This window comes from Chinchilla lanigera, unplaced genomic scaffold (genome assembly GCF_000276665.1).
Source record: "Chinchilla lanigera isolate Chin_1 unplaced genomic scaffold, ChiLan1.0 scaffold00179, whole genome shotgun sequence".
Lineage (NCBI taxonomy): Eukaryota > Metazoa > Chordata > Mammalia > Rodentia > Chinchillidae > Chinchilla > Chinchilla lanigera.
In genome coordinates, this window is record NW_004955580.1 from 583,489 (window position 1) to 600,299 (window position 16,811).

The 16,811-nt window shown below is 61.5% G+C and overlaps 2 protein-coding genes across 12 annotated transcripts; one reads left to right on the plus strand and one right to left on the minus strand.

Annotated features, from left to right (window-relative positions):
* Positions 1–338: 338 nt before the first annotated feature.
* Positions 339–3,251, plus strand: Avpr2 (arginine vasopressin receptor 2). Of its 10 annotated transcripts, none has more exons than XM_013509699.1 (4): positions 339–797; positions 1,344–1,465; positions 1,724–2,595; positions 2,680–3,251. In XM_013509699.1, the coding sequence occupies exons 2-4, from the start codon at positions 1,441–1,443 to the stop codon at positions 3,046–3,048; spliced, it is 1,266 nt and encodes a 421-aa protein (XP_013365153.1). In that variant the 5' UTR covers positions 339–797; positions 1,344–1,440; the 3' UTR covers positions 3,049–3,251. The 10 variants fall into 10 exon arrangements, with proteins under 10 accessions (XP_013365153.1, XP_005414221.1, XP_005414223.1 ...); XM_005414164.2 differs by having other exon boundaries at positions 1,412–1,465; XM_005414166.2 differs by having other exon boundaries at positions 1,412–1,465; positions 1,727–2,595.
* Positions 3,252–3,497: 246 nt separating this feature from the next.
* Arhgap4 (Rho GTPase activating protein 4) lies at positions 3,498–16,811 on the minus strand. 2 transcript variants are annotated; one of them, XM_013509694.1, is made up of 21 exons: positions 16,694–16,811; positions 13,495–13,702; positions 13,250–13,412; positions 13,101–13,163; positions 12,782–12,982; positions 11,972–12,100; positions 11,670–11,891; positions 8,358–8,459; positions 8,072–8,263; positions 7,895–7,979; positions 7,712–7,739; positions 7,345–7,447; positions 6,349–6,409; positions 6,172–6,249; positions 5,959–6,093; positions 5,770–5,875; positions 5,431–5,664; positions 5,271–5,344; positions 5,011–5,194; positions 4,601–4,700; positions 3,498–3,844 (listed from the first exon to the last, which is right to left on the minus strand). In XM_013509694.1, the coding sequence occupies exons 1-21, from the start codon at positions 16,758–16,760 to the stop codon at positions 3,623–3,625; spliced, it is 2,757 nt and encodes a 918-aa protein (XP_013365148.1). In that variant the 5' UTR covers positions 16,761–16,811; the 3' UTR covers positions 3,498–3,622. The 2 variants fall into 2 exon arrangements, with proteins under 2 accessions (XP_013365148.1, XP_013365147.1); XM_013509693.1 differs by lacking the exon at positions 16,694–16,811 and adding an exon at positions 16,256–16,670.

Here is a 16,811-nt window from a genome sequence, read left to right on the forward strand (position 1 = left end):
GAGGGGGGCGGTCAGGGCTTGAGCCTGGCTTTGTATTCACTCTCCACCTTTGCCCGCTGAAAGGTGTCTGCATATGACAAGAAGCCACCTAGGCAATGTTGCATGGGCTAAGGACACTTCCCAGGAACTGCTGTGCAGTCCTCAGCCTTTGTAGGCAGGCCAGGTGCTGGGGGCGGGGGCCGCATGTGCCCCGTGCAAGTACCTGGTGCAGGGCATGTGCATGCACGGCCGCGCCGGGCTCCAGGCAGGGTGTTGAGCACACACCCACTGCCTCTGCCTTGGTCTGCACCCCACTCAGGCTGGGAAGGGAAGGAAGAGGATGCCTGGCTGCTGTTGCAGCCCAGGCCATGTGAGAACACAGACAGAAATGAACTTGCCCCAGGCCCAGGCAGAGAGCAGACGGCGGGGGTAGCCAGGCCGGGTGAGGGGATGGCGGGTAGGGACTGGCAGGGCACGGCCCCCCAGCAGTGTGTGTGCATGTCTGCAGCAAGGGTGGCTGCTTGGGGGTGTGGCTGTGTCGTGTACGCGGAGCACATCTAGGTGAGCACCACGGGGAGGTCCAACCAGAGCGGTAGGTGGGGGAGGAGAAAGAGGGTGGGGTGTTCTTGGCTCCCACAGGCCCCCAGGAAGGAAGTCACTTACTGGGGTGCAATTAGCCCTGCCCAGCCTCTGGCCCGCACTCTCCCTCCCTGTCCGTCATCTCCGGACAGCGGCTGCCCTAAAGAGGAGGGGTGTACCCCAGCTTTGACCCCAAAGAGGGACAGGGCGGAGCCTGGTCTCAGTTTCTCCAGTCACAGGTGAGGCGCCATGGGGCAAAGTGACCTCCAGTGCAGAAGGCCCAGGAAGTGGGCCCTGGGGACAGGGGCGGGCCCAGCCGGGGACCGGCTGAGGCGGGTTCAGGGCCCAGGAGTTGGGGGCAGGAGTCCTGGGGACGGATCAGGGAAGCCCAGGGGCAGGCGGGGAAACAGGAACCTACTTCCCGGTGGCGGCAGCCGTGGCAAGTGGCAGTGGCGAAGGCGGGAGGCTGGGGGAAGGGGAGGAAGTGTGGGCGGGGCGGGGCGGGCGATGGAGAGCGGATCGGTCGCCTGGGCCACCTTCACACTGCCGCCCCACTGCCCGGGAGCCGGGAGCTTGGCCAGGTAAGCAGCTTCCAGGGCCTGGGTGCACACCTGGCCCCTCCTGCCCAGTTCCCAACCTAGTGAGCAGTCCAGGTCCCCTGTGCTACCTGGACATCCCCAGGCCTGACTGTCCCCCTCGCCTTCTCTGCCCAGAACTGGGCCCAGGCTGGACCCCGTCCCACACGCACACCCTGACAGGCACCTGCACCCCGGCACCTCCCTAAGGGCCCCTGTGCCGAGAACCTGGGCCACCAGGCTGGCCCCTGAGTGGAGGCTACGTTCACTGTCGCCAGGCGCAGAGGACACTCGTGGCCACCCCACTATGTTTTTGGCGTCTACCACCTCCGGTAAGGCGGGATGAGCGGGCTAGCCCTGTCCTGAAGCCCTCCTTCGACCCCCTGTGGGAGGGGGGGAGGGGAGCGCAGGCTCTACCTGCTCCCAGGGCGGGGCTGCCCTCGACTCCCACAGATCGCCACAGCCGGGGGGCCTCCTCGGAGGGTCCCTCTGTTGAAAGCCGGAAGTGGGTGGCAGGGTGTCGGTCGTACCCCTAGGGCCAGGGGACCTCTCCCCCGAGCCTTCGGTAACTTGGCCTCTCTCTTGCCCAGCAGTGCCTGGGCCCCTCTCCCTGCTCAGCAACAGCAGCCAGGAGCAGCCCCTGGATGCCCGGGACCCACTGCTAGCGCGGGCTGAGCTGGCCCTGCTGTCCACTGTCTTTGTGGCTGTGGCTGTGGGCAACGGCCTGGTCCTGGGGGCCCTGGTCAGGCGGGGCCGGCATGGACGCTGGGCGCCCATGCACGTCTTCATCGGCCACTTGTGCCTGGCTGACCTGGCAGTGGCTCTGTTTCAAGTGCTGCCCCAGCTGGCCTGGGACGCCACCGACCGCTTCCGAGGCCCCGATGCCCTGTGCCGGGCTGTCAAGTACCTGCAGATGGTAGGCATGTATGCCTCCTCCTACATGATCCTGGCCATGACGCTAGACCGTCACCGCGCCATCTGCCGCCCCATGCTGGCCTACCGCCACGGGGGCGGGGCTCGCTGGAACAAGCCGGTGCTGGTGGCCTGGGCCTTCTCACTGCTCCTCAGCCTGCCACAGCTCTTCATCTTTGCCCGGCGCGACGTGGGGGACGGCAGCGGGGTCTTCGACTGCTGGGCACGCTTTGCAGAGCCTTGGGGCCTCCGTGCCTATGTCACCTGGATCACCCTGATGGTGTTCGTGGCGCCAGCCCTAGGCATCGCTGCCTGCCAAGTTCTCATCTTCCGGGAGATCCATGCCAGCCTGGTGCCAGAGCCATCTGAGAGGGGGTGCCGCAGAGGGCACCGGACAGGCAGCACCAGAGAGGGTGCACATGTGTCGGCAGCCATGGCCAAGACCGTGAGGATGACACTGGTGATCGTGATCGTCTATGTGCTGTGCTGGGCGCCTTTCTTCCTCGTGCAGCTGTGGGCGGCGTGGGACCCCCAGGCGCCTCGGGAAAGTGTGTGTGGCCGTCCGTGGGGGCTGCTTGGGCGTGGCCGTCCACAGCAGGCTCCCTGACCCCAGCTGGGCTCTCCTATCCCGCAGGGCCCCCCTTCGTGCTGCTCATGCTGCTGGCCAGCCTCAACAGCTGCACCAACCCCTGGATCTACGCATCCTTCAGCAGCAGTGTGTCATCGGAGCTGCGCAGCCTGCTCTGCTGTGTCCGGGGCTGTGCCCCGCCTGGCCTGGGGCCCCAGGATGAATCCTGCACCACCGCCAGCTCCTCCCTGGCCAGGGAAGCTTCCTCCTGAGGAGTCAGTGGGTGCTGGACTTCTAGGCCCCCAAAGCTCAGCTGCCTGCCTGGGGCTGGCCCCAGGGCCCTGTTGCTGCCACACAGTGTGGCCCTGGCCCGAACCCCTTTTGGCCTTACTGACCCCGAGTGCACAAGGAGGCCTTGGGGCTCCAAGACTGTGAGGGGCCCCTTAGGTGAGCTCCTTCATGCAGGCTATGGGGACAGATGGGGGTCTCGGGTGGCAGGTGACAAGGGCAAATGCCTCCGTGGAGCCTTTGACATAGAGGTTCACAGGAGCCAGACAGGGAGGACCTCTCTGTCTGTACCTCCCTAGTCCTTCCCTTCTCTGTCCCTTATTAAAATCACAGTTCATTTTTCCATACCACAAGGTGTGTCCTGGAACAAGGTATGGCATGCGCGCAGACACACACACACACACACACACGAAGAGCCCATGTGTACCAGGCCCCTGGAGCACAATGTAGGCTATCAAGGCTTCTTAGGACAGGTCCCCAAGTGCACAGCTCCCAATGGACAGCTCATAGCAGGGGACCCTGAGGAAGCCCTTCCGGCCACCCGCCTCTGCCTTGGGACCTGGCCTCCAGCAGGGCCGGACACAGACAGCAGCTGCTCAGGGGATCATGCACAGGGCTTTATGAGTTCTGCAGGACCCACCCACCCGCCCCAGACAGAGCTGGGGCGTAAGGGAGAAGCAAGGGGCCCAAGGAGAAGGGGACAGCCCCGGGGTCCCCTCCCTCAGTGTGCCTTGGGGGCCGAGTCCGGGCCCTGCAGATTCAAGGCAGAGGGGGAAGCTGGCCCCGAGGGCCCGCGGGCAAAGCCTTTGTTCCTGCCAAGCACACCGCCACCGCCACCTGGGGACTTCGGGCTGCGCGGCCCAGGGCTAGTGGCGGTTGCCTGGCGCATGGTGGCCTTTCCCAAAAGCTCCTTGAACACCGAGTCCATGTTCTGTGTCACAGCCTGGTGGGAGGATGAGCACAGAGGCATCGGGTCATGGTGCTGCCCTGAAAGCCCCAGTGGCCCCTGTGGCTCTCTGTCCCCAGCCTCCCCACTCCGCACTGCTGGCCCTCCTGCCAATGTGATATGGTGCCATGCCTCTTCCGAGGACAGCAGTTCCCAGGTATGGCACCAAAGTGGGGTCTGGTTGGCTGGGCCCTGGGCCTCCCATCCCCTCCCTTCCCTGACACAGATGGCAGACTCCGTCCATGGTCTCTAGGGTCACCAGCATGCTGGGGACTCCCAGGTCAGTGTCCTCCTCTGGGCCCCACCCCAGCCCGCACCACGCCTGGCTGCCAGGCTGCTGGCCCTTGAGGCCATCCTGCCTGACCCACACTCTAGGCCAGGGCGCTGAGCCGCACTGGGGACACCAGCACACTCTCGCACGCCCTTTCTCAGGCTGCACAACTGTTCACCAGGGCCTGGTCCCGAGCCCACTCTGCTCCCTCGGCCGGCCTACCCTCCCACCTCTCTGCCATCTGTCTCATCTTCCCTGGTGTGCCAAGCACCTGCCACGTCACTGCCTGTCATTTGGCCTGGCTCTCACTGCCAGGTGCCCCTGCCCTGTGCCAGCCTAGAGTCTGGGCTCATCCCTGCTCTGTACCCCTGTCCTCCTGGGCATGAGTACCCCTAGACTGTGGCCACCACAGACAGCAGGCTGCAGCCTTCCCAGAGGAGGGGACAGCCGGCTTTGCAAGGGGCACAGGGGCCATGTCTCACCTTATCTACCTCCACATATTGCTCCAGGGAAGTTGGCACCAAGCAGCGTCGTCTGTGGCCAGAGGGGCCCGTGGTCTCAGGCGGGGTGCCTGGTTCCAGCCTGCAGGGCAGACAGTGAGCCTCATGGGACCCTAGGAAATGCCCCGCCCCAGGGTCCCCGAGCTCTTCTGACGCTGTGCTTCCCAAGGCCACTCAGGCCCGGTCAGTCTGCCCTTGGCATCCCTCATCTGACCACCCTGTCTGCTGCCTGAGGAATGAGAGGGACCGTCTCCTCCTCCCCTAGCCCTGGGCCACTGGCAAGCCCAGGCAGCCCTCTGGGTGGCTGGCAAGGAGGGGAGGGGCAGCATCCTGGGGCTGAACACCTTGGGGTGACCTTGTGCAGTCCCCCAAGCCTGGAGGGCCTCACTCACCCCTCAGGCAGTGTGATGTACTTGTGTGGGATGAGCCCACACATGCCACCGTGCTCCCCACGCCACCAGTCGCTCGAGGCGCGTGCGTGCAGCCTCAGCACGTCACCGCGCTGGAAGCTCAACTCCTGTGCCGTGCGGCCTGCGTACCCGAAGCAGGCCACCGCCTCCAGGGTGCTTTCTGGGTCTGCGGAGGACAGAGGGTGCGGGTGGGTGGCGCGGTCACAAGGGAGAGGGGCATGGCAGGGCCCACCGCCCCTCACCATCCTCCTGGGCCGAGGTGGCGCCTTCCAGCTCTGGCTCGATGTCCCCTGTGAGGCTGTCCAAGTGCGCGTCCCTGATGCAAGAGCGGGGAGAGGGTGAAGGGCCCCCTCCCCGGCCCAGAGCCCAGGCCCCCCAGAGCAGCAGCTAAGTGAAGCGCACCCCAGGCAGCCAGCAGTGGGTGGTGCCATGCACTTCTCGTAGACAGGGCCAGGCAGCACGGCCAGGGCCGGGAAGACTTGCGCGGGCTGCAGGATGAGTGTCTGCACCAGCTGGTTGATGCGACCCTGTAGGGCCACCGGGTCCTGACCGCTGGGCACAGGCAGCAGTGTGGGCCCGAAGCACACTGCCAGGTTGTAGGGGTCCATCATGTTCTCGTCACTATACTGGGCCAGGCTAGGGGAACAGGTGGGGGGTGGTGGATGGACGCTCCCATGGGTGCCCTCAGCCTCCTGCCCCCGTCCCCTGTCCCCACCCCCGTCTCGTCCCTGCAGCACTCACTGGTTGAGGAAAGTGAAGAGGTAGCGCAGCACCACAAGCACCGGGCTGGACAGCCGCGCCAGCAGATGGCCCACAGGCTGCACGCGCTCGGCTACAGCCTCGGTCTCTGCAGCCGGGGTCCCCGAGAAACAGTGAGGGAGTGCGACCTGTGCCACGGGCGTCCCGCCCACCGGCTCCACTCCCCCTCACCTGCAGAGGCCAGCAGCTCCACCACCAAGTCCTCGGGGAAGAGCGCGGGCTTGAGGCTGCGGAAGTAGAGCTTGAGCACACCGGCCACTGAGTCCAGATCATGGGGTGTGCAGCCCTCCACCAGAGGGTCCTCCCCTGTGGGCGAGGATGCACAGTGAGGGCCAGCCACGCCCACCGGCCCACACCACCCAGAGCCCGCCCACCTGTCCTCACCTCTCTCAAAGGCATCACGGATCTCTGTGATCCGAGGCTGGGCACCAGACACCCGGAAGATGCCCTCGTGCTGGAGGCCTGCAGAGGACACGGGGCTGGGCACCAGGGTCCCCCCCCCAGGACTGGCCTGCAGCAGGTGAGGTACCTGCATCAGGCACCAGGGCAGGTGTGGCTTACCATTGAGGTTGATGAAGCGGATGCAGCTCTCTACCACCAGGGGCACGGGCTGGCCTGAGCTCTAGGGACAAGACAGGCAGGGCGTCACTTCACAGGGAGACAGGCAGCACCACTTTGCCCTGACCAGTGCATTATGGCCAAGTTTTTCACAGTTGCTCCTAAGGGTCTACTATTTCCCATTTTGGGGGTTGTTGGGTTTTTTTGTTTTTTAAGACAGGGTCTCACTATGCAGTTCAGGCTGGCCTTGAACAGTGATCCTCCTGCTTCCGCCTCCCAAATGCTGGGACGACAGGCCTGTGTGCCACACACCTGGCATTAAGTATCTGGTATTTCCGATGTTAATTTAGGCAGTGCCTTACATTTTATTTGCAAATTGTTGCTGGAATGTAAAAACACAATCAAAATTCGGAAGAGGGCCTTGAATCCAGTAACACTGCAAACTCAAATTCATTCATTCAGAGTCTGATTCTTTTGAATGCTCCATGTACACAACCACATTGTCGGAAAGGACAGGGTTATTTTTTTCTTCATGGACCACCCCCCATACTTTTGTGGAGCTGCAGGTCAGATCTAGGGCCTTGGCACTGACTAACACCCCTTCCCTTTTGCAATTTGGAGACAGGGTCTTCACTAGGTCCCTAAGTTGCCCAGCAACTGGGCTTGAAATTTCAATCCTCCTGCCCCAGCCTCCCTGAGTGCTGGGATGACAGGGGTGCACCACCCTGCCTGGTTTTGGATCTCTCTATTCCTGTATTTCACTGTCCAGGATCCCCACAGCCACACACATGAGCCAGAAGTAGGACCCAGGGGCATCTCATGTTGATCCCAGTGTGGGGTGGGACTCAGCGTAGAGACCTGGGAGAGGTCACAGGGGCGTAGTTGAGCTCCAGCAGGGACAGAGGACATGGAGTCGGGTGGCTGCTTGGTCAGAGCTGAGAAAGCACAGAAGGGACAGGGCTGGCCTGCAATCCCATGGAGTATGGGCCGTGCACATACCTGGATGAACTTCTCCATGTCACCTCCAAAGAGTCTCTGGTTATACTGCGAGCTGGGGCGTGGCTGGCGGCTCTTCTGCAGTTTTCTCTGTGAGTACTGGGCCCTGCGGTGAAGGGGACCTGGCTCAAGGGAGCAGGCACAGAGGACACCATGGCCCCCTCACACCTGCCAGGCCAGGCCTGCACCTCCTAGGTTATTCGTTTTTAACAAATAACAGGATCTGTTATTTGGAGACAGGATCTCCCTCTGGAGCCGAGGCTGGCCTCAAGCTCAGGCCCTCCCGGCTTTTCTGCAGTGCATGGAGGCCCCGAGGCACCGGCATAGGGCCGAGCCCCATGAAGAGACTGGGCACTTTTGGGGGACTCACCACGACGTCTCCTGCTGCTCCTTGTCGCCTGGGGAGGAGAAAGGGTTGGTGGCCTGCCTTGTGGGCGTAGGCCTGCAGTGGGCTCAGTGAGGGGCTGGGACAGGCCAAGGTCAGGCTGTTGCCGGGCTGTCCCTACGTGCAAGGCCTATCGGGGCAGGGAGGGAGGCAGTGCGGCCAGCGCACCTCGCCCTATGGCCTCCTGCAGCTTCTCGTGCTTGGCCTGCAGCTTGGCGAGGATGCTGCGTCCGCTCAGGTACTCCTGCAGCTTCTGGGGAGTCCAAGAAGAGCCCCAAGTTTCAGACGTGCATGGCCTGTGCCGCCCGAGCCGCCCGGCATGTTCATCCAGGTATGTGCCCACACCGTGATGTAGAAGGTCTCTGTCTCCTGCTGCTGGCCCCGCTTCCGGCCCGCCTGCCGCCCGCCCGAGTCCGAGCCGGTGGACTTGAGGGACTCCGTGGATGGGCTGGTCTGGAAGGAGTCAGGCACGTCTCCGTCATCCGATGCCACCAACTCCAGCAGGGCCTGCAGCGTTGCCTTCAGCGTCTTGTTCACCTGGAGAGGGCACAGGGCTGGCTGGCAGAGGCCGTAACAGCAGGAAAGGCGGGGCTGGGTCCCAGCCCCTACCCAGACCATCCCCTCCTCACACCTCTTCAGTCTCGATGGTCTGCTGGTCCAGGCGGCTCCGGATGTTCTGCGCCCTGGGCACAATCTCGTCCCGCAGCTCCAGCTCAACCTGGATCTCAGCCACCTGCAGGGACAGCGCCAGGGCTGACGTGAACACCCCGAAGATGTGCCCACTGGGAACGACGGCACATGGCTTGCTTGTGACACTCCAGAGGGGGAAACAACCAACCCAGCCCCAAGAGGGAAAAGTACAGGCGTGGGAGAGGGTGCCAGGGACAGCTCCTATCTGGGTGATGGCTATACAACTTGTGAATATATTAAAACCACTGAATTGTACCGCGGACTGAACCCAGGGCCTTTGCACTGAGATCTATCCCCAGCCTTTTTATTGTGGGACAGGGTCTCACTAAGTCACTAGGTTACCTAGGCTGGGCTCCAACCTGCCGTCTTCCTGCCTCAGCCTCCCAGACTGCTAGGGTGACAGGTGTTGCCACTATGCCCAATTTGAATTGTGTATTTTTAGTGAATTGATGGTACACGTTACACCTCAACTAGCTGTCTATTTAAAGCCAAGAATGGCCAGGAGAGCTGGGCCCTGAGACAGAAGGCGGGACCTGGGGGACAGAGAGGACAGAGCAACAGCTGCCTGCCTGTGGGTGCACAAGATGCAGAGGAGAGCACTTCAGGAAGCCAGAAACTGGTACCTGGGTGAGTCGGGGTGATGAATACGCTCAGTGCGTAGCAGCCGAGTTTGGACCCCAGTGCCAAAAAGACACAAACATCTAAACATCCAGAAAACTGCACTGCAGTTAGAAGTGTGTTAAAACTGTGTGATAGCCAGGCGTGGTACTGCACGCCTGTCACCCCAGCACTTGAGAGGCTGAGGCAGGAGGACTGCTGTGAGTTCTAGGCTAGCCTGGGCTACATAGCAAGACCCTGTCTCAAAGAAAACAAAAATCATGATTAAAAAAAAGAAGAGTGAGGATGTAGCTTATCTGCAAGAAGCTGGACACTCCCTGTCTCTGTCCTCCCAAGCCCCACTCTATGGGTCTGAGCAGGGTCTAAGTCATAGAAGAGAACAGGAGAGTCCTGACTCCGCCTACAGCATGGATGACCACCGAGTGAAGGGCACATCCTGCCTAACACACTTCCAGTTCCTTGAAAGTGCGGAAGCCGCAGGCAGGGACAAACACCGGAGGGTGCCAGGGTGGAGGGAGAAGACTGCGGACTGTGTTCAGTGGGGACAGTGCCAGTGCTTACTGCTGTCGAAGCGTGGACCAAATAGGCTGGATTTTTGGTTTGATTTGGTTTTTTGAGACAGGTTCTCACTATGTAGCTCAGGGTGGCCTCCAACTTACAGCCGCCACCACACCTGCTTATCTTGTCTTTTAAACAAGGCCCCCCTTGGACCGGGGATGTAGCTCAGTGGCATAAGCGCCTGCCCGGCAAACGCAAAGTCCTGAGCTTGATTCCTGGTACCAAAGTAAATAAAAAAATAAATAAATAAATAGCCCCCCCCAAGCCCTAGGAAATACTGAGCCCCCCCCCAGCTCACACCATTGGCAGGAACTGGCCACTTTTCAGGAAGGACCCACCGCCAGGGACAGGCTCTGGGATGTTAGTCACAGCTGATGAGCGGGTGAAACTGCACACTGGGGACAGTGTGTGGAAGCCCCGGCCTCTGGGGCCGGCCAGGTCCTATTAGCTCAGCCTTGGTGTCCTGTTGAACACAGGCAACATCACAAAGCAGCAGCATTGGATGAGGCCACAAACAACGCCATGCTCTAAGCACATCTGACGCCACATGAAAGCAAGAACCTTGTCCCTGGACCTTGGTTTTCTGTCATTATTGTTTGATGCTGGAGTTGGCACCCGGGGCTCTTGCATGCTAGCTAAGTGTGGTGCCATTGAACTACATCCCCAGCCCTTTTTTTTTTTTGGTTTTTTTTTTCCAGTAGCGGGAATCAAACTCACGACCTTGCGCTTGCCACGCAGGCGCTGTGCCGCTGAGCTAAATACCCAGCCCCTTTTTTGTCTTTTTTTTTTTGAGACAGGGTCTCACTGTGCAGTTCAGGCTGGCCTTGAGCTCACTTTGTAGCTCAGGGTGGTCTCGAACTTGCAACGAGCCACCTGCCTCAGCCTCCCGAGTGCTAGGATTACAGGCACGCGCCACCATGCCCGGCCCCCAGTCCTTTTTCCAACTTTCTTTTAAAACAAGGTCTAGCTGAGTTGTCCAGCCTGCCCTTAAGCTTGGGATCCTCCTGCCTCAGCCTCCTGCCTCAGTGCTGGGATGGCAGGTGTATCCGCCAACATGTGCAGCTCAAATTTGTGTTTAACTTCACTTGGGCGTGGGAGGTCATTAAACAAATCTCTGCGAAAGCAGAATGGAAAGGCCTGGAGATGGGAAATGGGAAGGAGAAGGAAATTCGTCAACCACGAGGCCCAATATCCAACAACAAGGATTCCAAAAGAGAGTGAATTGGAAATGAAGGGCAAGAGGTTATCAAAGCAACCCTACCAGCCCCAAAGCAGGGCAGAGCTTCCCAGACAGACAGGTATCCTGGCTGCCCAGTGCCAGGCAGGAAAGAACATCCTAAAGCAGATCCCTGTGGCATTTTACAAGGTGGGGACTGTCCCAAAGGCTCAGGAGACAAGAACAAGAGCACCTAATTAAAAATCAACGCTAAGGCTGGGCATGGTGGCACATGCCTGTAATCCCAGCACTCGGGAGGCTGAGGCAGGAGGATCGTTGTGAGTTCAAGGCCAGCCTGGGCTACAAAGTGAGTTTAAGGCCAGCTTGAACTGCATAGTGAGATCCTGTCTCAAAAAGACACACACACACACACACACACATCAAATCACCACTCAGGGGCCAGGGATACAGCTCAGCGGCACAAGTGCCTGCCTGTGAAGTGCAAGGTCCTGAGTTTGATTCCTGGTACTAAAAAAAAAAAATCACCACTCAATGTTTTTTTTCTTCCCAGGGTAGTATTAGGAAAATCTTTTTGTTTTTCTTCTGTCTTTTTCAGATATGGTTTTGCCCTGTAGCAGCCTTCGGAATGCTGGGAGAACAGGTGTGTGCCATCACACTGGGCCATCAGGCAAACTTTTAAACATTCAGTGCAAGGAGAGCCCACTCCTGCCAGGTGCCAACAGCTAACCGGTGCGCGCCTGCACAGGGGCTGTGTGCGCACCAAGGCCGTGGGGTGGGGCTGGGCGACCACGGCGCGCCTCTTCTGCATCCGTGTGCCTGAGCACCTTTCAAACCCTGGCAGGACCAGAAACCCTTGGCAACCATGCTGGGGGCCGCACAGCAGCAGGGTGTGACTCTCACCTTGTCGCCCTCGTGGGGCTGGTAGTCAAAGCGCAGCGGGGGACAGAAGGCTGCCGCGTGCACCTCAAGTACCTTGGCCTTGTCCCCCGGAGGGTCCAGGGCCTCCAGTGCCTCCTCCAAGCTGCCCAGGCCCTGCATGTGCGAGGCCTGGCTGCGGCTCTCAGCAGCAGCAAAGCTCCGCAGCGCCTGCCCCAGGGCCAGGTGGAAGCCCGTGTCACAGCACTGGGGACAAGAAGCACAGAGGCTAGGTGGTGGTGGGGTGCACAACCCCAGCCCCTGCTGGGGCCCGCTGTCCAACTCACATCCATTAGGTCCAGGACATCATGCAGGTAGTAGTTGCTGACTGCCGCATTGACGCTGGCCAGGCTGAGCAGGTACTCATTGCGCGCCTTGGTACACTTGAGTCTGTGCTCCAGGAACTTGGCCTGGCGCTGCTCAGGACAGTGAGGCCACCGGAGTCACCACTCACAGGTGCCCCACCTCTGGCCTTGCAGGTGACCCCGCCCTGCAGTGACGTCCCACAGGCCCCCCCAACTCCGCATGGACCCCAAATCCTGCTGCTGCCATCCCTCGGCCTGCCGTCCCCATGGCCCCGACTTGACTCCCCAGCTCTTCACCTGCCGCCCACTGTCCTGCTCCCCACGGACAGAGCAGAGGAAGTGACATAGAGCTAGCTATTTGACAAAAGACACATGCACACCCCTCGATGGAGGCAGGAACCAGGCTGGGCGTCTCCAGCCCGGGTTCCTTCCTTTCTCCATTCTGGTTTTTTTTTTTTTTTTTTTTTTTTGAGACAGTCTCACAATCCTCCTGCCTCCGCCTCCCAAGGGCTGGGATGACAGGCCCGTGCCACCACACCCAGCACCCTGTCCTCATTCGTTGTTCAGGTCACCCTGACTGCCCTTCCTCCTCCTCAGTCCTCTCACCACTCAGGAACCCCTCAGGGCCCCAGCGGGGATGCAGGGGCACCAACTTGGAGCACGGGGGAGACGGCATGAGGCCATCCTATGCCCCAACTGTCCCCCTTCTGTCCCTCGGCCCCCACATGCCCTGTACGTAAGCCCTGTAACCCAGTGGCATTGTACCAGCTTGGGGACATGCAGCAGGCCCACCTTCTCCACCAGTCGCCCCCCCTTCTTGACCGAGCTCTTGCGCTGTGGCCCAGCCTCGGCAGCGCTGGCTGGGCTGGTGACAGTGGCAGATGTGGCGGGGGCACTCCGGCCCGCCCTCTTCTCCTCCTGCCGCTCGGCTTCCCGGAGCTTGGCCTCTGCGCTGGCGCTCTCGGCGCAGTATGCCTGGTATGTCTTCCTGGCCTGGGGTGGACCGAGCCAGGTGCCCACTGTCAGCCACCTCCACCAAGCCCGTCCCCTCCCCAGGCCACTTGAGACTCAGAGCTGAACACTAAGTCCAGCCTCTGCTGTCCCTGCTCACCGTCTGGAGCTCTGAGACCACTTCCAGGAGATCATCCTGCAACTGCTGCCCCAGGTCCTTGCTCTAGAGGTGGAGGGCTGTGAGGGCCAGCTCAGCAGCTGCCACCCACCCGCGGGGACGGGCCCCGCCCAGGCCTGGCGCACACACACCTTCTTGATGATGCGCCCCACATCCTCGGCGATGTGGCTCAGCCGCTGTGCCAGGGCGCCCCCCAGCAGCTCACCCAGGGCCGCGCTGTCCCGGCTCTGCTGTCGCGTGTGCTGCAGCAACACAGCCCAGCAGTGCAAAGGCGACAGGAGTGAGGGCTCCTTCCTGGGGGCACGAGGCACTCAGACCAGGCCCGGCCCTGTCGGTGCACCCCCACCGCACGCCCAGCCCTGCCCACAGCACCCACCGGAAGCTCTGCAGCTCACGCCCACCGCCACCCAGGCGGCCCCCACGGGTGGCCAGGCGCTCGGCCAGCTTGTCCAGGCCCCGAGAGTACTCCAGCTCCACCTCGGCGCGGCGCCGCGCAAACTCAGCCAGCTCCTGCAGCAGCTCCCGGCGCAGCTCGCCCTGCAGCTCCAGGCAGCGCAGCTGCTCACCCAGCTGCCAGCGAATCTCTGCGAGGAAGCAGAGGGACTGGAGGAGCTGCCCAGCCCAGGCCTGCGTGGCCAGCAAGAAGGAGGCAGCGCCTCGGAGGCTCCTGGGGACAGGGTCCCGCACTGAGGGCCAAGGGGTCCCAGTGGGAGGGGAGAGCCCTGCAAAGGCCAGGGGCCGATGGGAGTGTGGTAGCTCTGGGGAGCTGAGACTGATTCTTTATTTCTGTCCATTTGGTTGTTTTTTGTTTTTTTTTTTTGTTTTTGAGACAGGGTCTCTCTATGTAGTCCAGGCTGGCTTCAAACTCACTATTATAGCCTAGGCTGGGCTCAAACTTAAGGCAATTCTCCTGCCTCAGCCTCCTAAGTACTTGGAGGACAGGCTGAGATGCCACACACAGCTTGATGCTGTTCAGGAAAGGTGGAACACAGGGCCACCCCAGCCCAATCACCAGGCACAAGGGGCACCTTGGGGTCGAGATGGCCACCTGCACTGAATGCACAGCCTCAGGCCCCAGCACACTGGGAGGCTGAGGCAGGAGGGCGGGAAGTTTGAACCCACCTGGGCAATTTAGGGAGACCCTGTCTCAAAACAAAAACAAGAAAAGGTCTGGGGATGGAGCTCATTGTGAAGGCCTTGGCTTCATCCCAGCACCATAAAAAGAAGAAAGGAAGGAAGGAATAAAAGACGAGCCAGCCTGGGGCTGGGTGTGGCATGGGTGAGCGAGGGACAGAGGGGCTAGTTTCTGTCTTCCTCCCAACCCCCCCTTCTGGGCTTTCCCTCCCCCACAGAAGGCTACGCACAGGTGCCACCCTGCCCGACACCTCATCGATGGCTACATTTGGCAGCACGAGGCTTGGGCAACCTGCTGGCACCACCCTTGGGCGGGGTGTGGCTTCCACCACACAGGCTGCCCTAGTCTCCGTCCCTGTCCCCCCCCCCCCGGGCCAGGGGACAGCTACTACACTGGCACAGGGAGCAGAAGGCAGAGGCTGGGGACTGCAGGGCACAAAGGCACCCTCCTGACTCCTCTCTCGGCCAGGCTCAAGTGACATTGACCTCTCTGTCTCCAACTCAGATGGACCATGCCTGGCCTCTGCGTCACCCCCACTAGACCCTCTGGGGACAGCTCCACCGGCACTCTCCAGCCACCAACGGGTCAGGCTAGACAAACGGGAGCTTGGAATGCGGGGACGTTGGACCGCGAAGCCAAAGGCAGGGCAGGGCCAGGAGCTCAGGTGCCTGGCAGGACGGCAGGAGGCGCCCTGGAGGTCCTGTGGCCTCCCGTGGTCCCTGTTGGCTACCAAGAGTCCTCACGAAGCAGGGAAAAGGAAAGTTCATTTCATTCATCAAAGGCTTTCGACCACCCAGCTGCCCTGCCCTGCCCTGCCCTGCCCTGGGGACCTGTTGCCACTGAGCTGAGGCAAATGGAGCAGAGACCACTGCATTGTTTACTCCCACCCTTCCCTTCTGCCGCTGTCCTGCCCCACCCCCACCCGTGTGGACATGCGCACTGGCCACCGGGCCCCGAGCAGCTGGAAATCGCAAGGCAATTGCATTTGTCCTCCCCAGAGAGCCAGAAAGGGGAAGGCTGCCTGCAGCTTGCAGACAGCTCAGAGACCTGTCCTGACCTGCCCCCAGCTCAGTGGCCCTGCCCCACCCCTCCTGGCGGGTACCTTGCAGCACATGATGGCTTGTTTGCTAGTGTCTCCCACACGCCTGTGAGCAGGAACTGGTCTGCATACCTCACTCTTCTCTCTGGCCTTCGCACTGAGCTTCACCCCCAGCCCTATATATGTATTTCTTTTTATTTTGAAACAGGGTCTCATTAAGTCACTAAATTGCCGAGGCTGGGCTGCAGCTTGGGATCCTCCCGTTTCAGCCTCCCAGAGTGCTGAGATCAGAGGTGTGCACCACCACACCCGGCTGTGGTTCTGTCCAGTACAGTGGTGCACTCCCAGGGCCTGGGACAGAACAGATGCATACAAAACATCCGGCAAAACAAAGGACAGGAGCCTGGAATCCCCGATCCGTCTCTTTGAATTGCAAAGCTGGGCCTCCCATCACACTTCCTGTGTCACACTTCCTGTGAGCGCCGGCGGGGCTCTCACTTCTGCTGCAGAAGGAAGATGGCCTCCCTGCCACCACTCTGCTGACGTGGAGAACCAAGTGTGGCAAGACCACGGCCCTGTCTCCCTCACACATTCGTAGGCCCTCGGCGGGGGTGGAAAGCAGAGGACACCAGTACGGGGAAGCAGCGCGCCAGGGCCATTGGGAGCAGCTTGCTCCAACTTCAGCTTCGCACGGGCCCGGCCGGCTCTGCCGACTGCAGGGCCCCCACGCTGGCTGCCGCCCTGAGCCCCACAGCATTTGAGGAAGTCGGGTGTGAGCCCTCCTGACACGATGCCCGGCCCCGCAAGGCCGCTGCGCCCTCCACGGTGGTCTGGAGCTGGCTCTGGGACCCAGGAGGTGCTAGGAGGGCAGCGGGCGCACCGGGGTGGGGACAGCTGGCACTGCACACTTACAGCGGCACCCACGGGTCCGGTGGCAACGTGCCCCGAGGACCACCTTATTACCTCCTAGGAGACCCGCAGTCACCTCTCTCAGCTCCATTCCACCATGGGGAAAGAGGAGCCGTTGAGTGACGTCGGGGCTGGACATCTGCTGGCCCTCCATCACTGCACCGGACTCACTGAAGCCGAGCGCGGAATTTGCAAGTGTATTTGCATGCGATTTGCGCGAGCGTCAGCAGAACCCCAAGAGGCCCGACTGCACCGGGCTGCAAGCCTGCAGGATTCACACCACCAGGGCCTGGGGGCAGGTGCCAGGGCTCCAGGGACAGGACTGCAGTCGAGCTGGGTCACCAGGCTGCTCACTGCCACTCCCCAGTAGGCCACCTCCTCCTCAGGCCCGGGCGGAGACCAAAGAGGGGGCAGGGGAAGAGAGAAGCGAGAGGGCTGGCACGGCCGTCCCCCAGCCCGGTGTCGTCCGCGGCCTGTCAGACGCCCGCTCACCTTTGACCTGCGCCTCGTACTCAGCCTGTAGCCCTCGCTCCCGCCGCAGCTTCCCGTGCGCCGCCATCGCGGCCCACTGGCCGCGCCGTCGAGCCCCGCTGCTCCCACGAGGGCCAGC